General features: G+C 40.6%; 1 protein-coding gene across 1 annotated transcript; it reads right to left on the reverse strand.

The window, feature by feature from the left end:
• Positions 1-690: 690 nt before the first annotated feature.
• On the reverse strand, positions 691-1,994 carry LOC124006124. Its single transcript, XM_046315914.1, has 3 exons — positions 1,800-1,994; positions 1,666-1,724; positions 691-1,570 (listed from the first exon to the last, which is right to left on the reverse strand). The coding sequence occupies exons 1-3, from the start codon at positions 1,895-1,897 to the stop codon at positions 1,011-1,013; spliced, it is 717 nt and encodes a 238-aa protein (XP_046171870.1). The 5' UTR covers positions 1,898-1,994; the 3' UTR covers positions 691-1,010.
• Between the last annotated feature and the right edge of the window lie 776 nt (positions 1,995-2,770).

The raw sequence follows: 2,770 nt of genomic DNA on the forward strand, positions 1-2,770 counted from the left end.
ATATGGAAAAACAATTGGAACCATTCCTTGTTTGACCTCTAGGTTTTATGGATATTATGACACCTCAATTGTGGGGCTCTAATATGGAGAAACTGTAAGCTCATCTAGGAAAGCATGCTCACGCAAGAGGAACACCCACTTACAGGAATATATATTTAAACAACTTAGGTGAACCATTCTTCATTCATCCACAATCTTTGGTGTAGTTGTGACATTTATTTGGAGACAACCTTCGGTTAAGTTTCTATCAAATTGGTTTACAGGGACATAAAATCACAAGAGGTGATCAAAAGTTGTAGGTCAAAAGCAAACTGAACAGTTTATCAAAATGACATTTCAGTTGAAAGTGTATCTTTTAAAATACACTTCTGGTGAGTGGCTACTGGATAACTGGTCTTAAACCAAAATTCTATAAACGTAGCACATTGTTAATCTTTACTTGGTCTATCAGTTGATTTGTCTAGTAATACATTTAAATAACACAATCTGAAAAACAGACATTTTATTTGAAGGATAAACACTGGGCAGTGGGGGAAGAGCCATAGCTCAGTTGGTAGAGCATGGCGCTTGTAACACCAGGGTAGTGGGTTCGATCCCCGGGACCACCCATACGTAGAATGTATGCACACATGACTGTAAGTCGCTTTGGATAAAAGCGTCTGCTAAATGGCATATATTATTATATATTATATAAACAAATAGTGATTCGGAACAGTGAGGTCATGGATAAGTAAATGTAATGACTTCAAACACAGCTTACATGTTTTGCCCCTAAAAGTGCACAAGGTCACGGATTTGCTCACCACTGGTATGCATGTCTGAGGAGCCAAAGGTGGTTTGCAAAGGAGAGTTTGTCCATTAGGAGCTTATTAACCAACAGGATCTGTTTTTTTCTGACACTTCATTTTTGTCTCTTTGATCACTGAATGGACAACACCAGGGTCTGGCAACATTTTTCTTTAGCTCGGAGGCTGATGAGTCCACTCTGGGATGGTGGAGAGGATAAGTCTCTACTGTGGCCAGGACCATAGGATACTTTTTCCATAGGGTACAGCACCTCTGCTCTGGGGTCGTGGAACCACACTCTGGGTTGTTCTACGTCTGCTGGGGAAAGGCTGAACTACAACAGGCTTATAGTAATTACGAATGTGCACTTTGTCTGAGTACTCAAACTGACCAGGGGCTACCATTACATTTGATCGAGGCGCAGAATTCTTGACTTGCTCAAAGTCGGGCTTGTGGCTGCTAACAAGTTCTCCCTTGGGAGTGTAGACAGAATGGCTGACAGAGGAGTCAGCCACACTGGGATCAGAACCGTGATAGTTTGGTGAATACGGTTTGGGTTGAAAGCCTCTGGCGAAGACTTGTCCATAGGCCCAGTCAGTTGGATAGCCATCCCCTTGGATTTTACTGTTGCGCAGAAGGCTAGGCTCAAACTCAGCCTCTTTGGGCCCATCATTATTTTCATAGTGGGTTTTTCTGGGATCAAAACTCCTATGGTGTGTTGGTTGAAGGCTGTATGGGACAAACTGGGTCCTAGGGAGAACCAAACCCAGGGCAGCTGCTCGGGCTAGTGAAAAGACAGCAACAAAACAGAAATGTTAGTGTAAGTATCTTACGCAAAAATGACATGAAGGAACAACATGGAGGAAATGCACAGGGTACCTCTTGCTGTGTTGGCACACCAGGAGCCTCCAGCAAAGACAGAGCCAATCAAAAGAGAACTGCAAGAGAAAAGAAATTCAATACAAATGCATGATCTAGTAAGATAAGCATTTTTAAAGAGCCACAAACATTACCTTAGATAAATGGGCAGAGCTCGATGCATTGTTTCAGTGGTATGGACCCAAACTACCTGATGACCAAATGATTCAAGCACCTTACGACCTCTTGACATGCAGCCACTCTAGCCTCAACTCTGCCTGTCTTGATGAACTAATTATGGACAGCTGGTTGTCATGGAGACCGAACCCAAACATTTCATTTACTCAACCATTAGGCAAATTGCTTCATTACACCAGCTGATTAGATAGAAATGTGTGCTCAGCGGCAGTATTGTGGTGGTTTAACCCATCGATATTAAACAGTGTTCTATATATATGTGCTTTAACCGTCCATTTTTTTTACATGCAAGTAAGCTGTAAAGTATGATTTGAATTGAACAGGTCTTTTGAATGTGGAATGTTACAATCTTTACATATGCAGGATAAAAATGATAAAAGGAATATGATAAAAATGATCATCATTACAGACTATGGCTGTGTTTACACAGGGAGCCCAATTATGATATTTTTCCACTAATTGGTCTTTTGACCAATCACATCAGCTCTTTTCACATAAGAGCTTTTTCAGAGCTGATCTGATTGGTCAAAAGGCCAATTTGTGGAACAAAATATAAGAATTGGGCTGCCTGTCTAACTGCAGCCAAAGCATCTCAGTTGAAAGAGGATCAGTTTAGCTTTTAATTTCAGAATGAATAATGTGAATACGGGCCCTGACTTTCATATTCGAATGGGTAAGAATGAGGTAAAAAGCTGAGTAATCATAGGTGCGCACAATTTTCATAATTCCCAAATATACACCATTTTTTTTGTTTTGTTACCAAATGTGATGTGATCCACAAGCTTCCTATGACAGTGCTTTCCTATGGTAGTACCTTGTGTAGATGCAGTAATTGCATTTAGCAATTAAATGGACAGAAAATCATGACAATCTGCCATTTGGAAAAATATTAGACTTAAAGGCCCACAATCGCCTCAGATGAAATGAA

Source organism: Oncorhynchus gorbuscha, linkage group LG19, assembly GCF_021184085.1.
Source record: "Oncorhynchus gorbuscha isolate QuinsamMale2020 ecotype Even-year linkage group LG19, OgorEven_v1.0, whole genome shotgun sequence".
NCBI classification, from domain to species: domain Eukaryota; kingdom Metazoa; phylum Chordata; class Actinopteri; order Salmoniformes; family Salmonidae; genus Oncorhynchus; species Oncorhynchus gorbuscha.

Coding starts and splice junctions, on each gene's coding strand:
- LOC124006124 (XM_046315914.1), bottom strand. CDS start 1,897: ATGTCAAGAGGTCGTAAGGTGCTTGAATCATTTGGTCATCAGGTAGTT. Junction 1,725..1,799: donor GCTCTGCCCATTTATCTAAG/GTAATGTTTGTG, acceptor TTTCTCTTGCAG/TTCTCTTTTGATTGGCTCTG. Junction 1,571..1,665: donor GTGTGCCAACACAGCAAGAG/GTACCCTGTGCA, acceptor TCTTTTCACTAG/CCCGAGCAGCTGCCCTGGGT.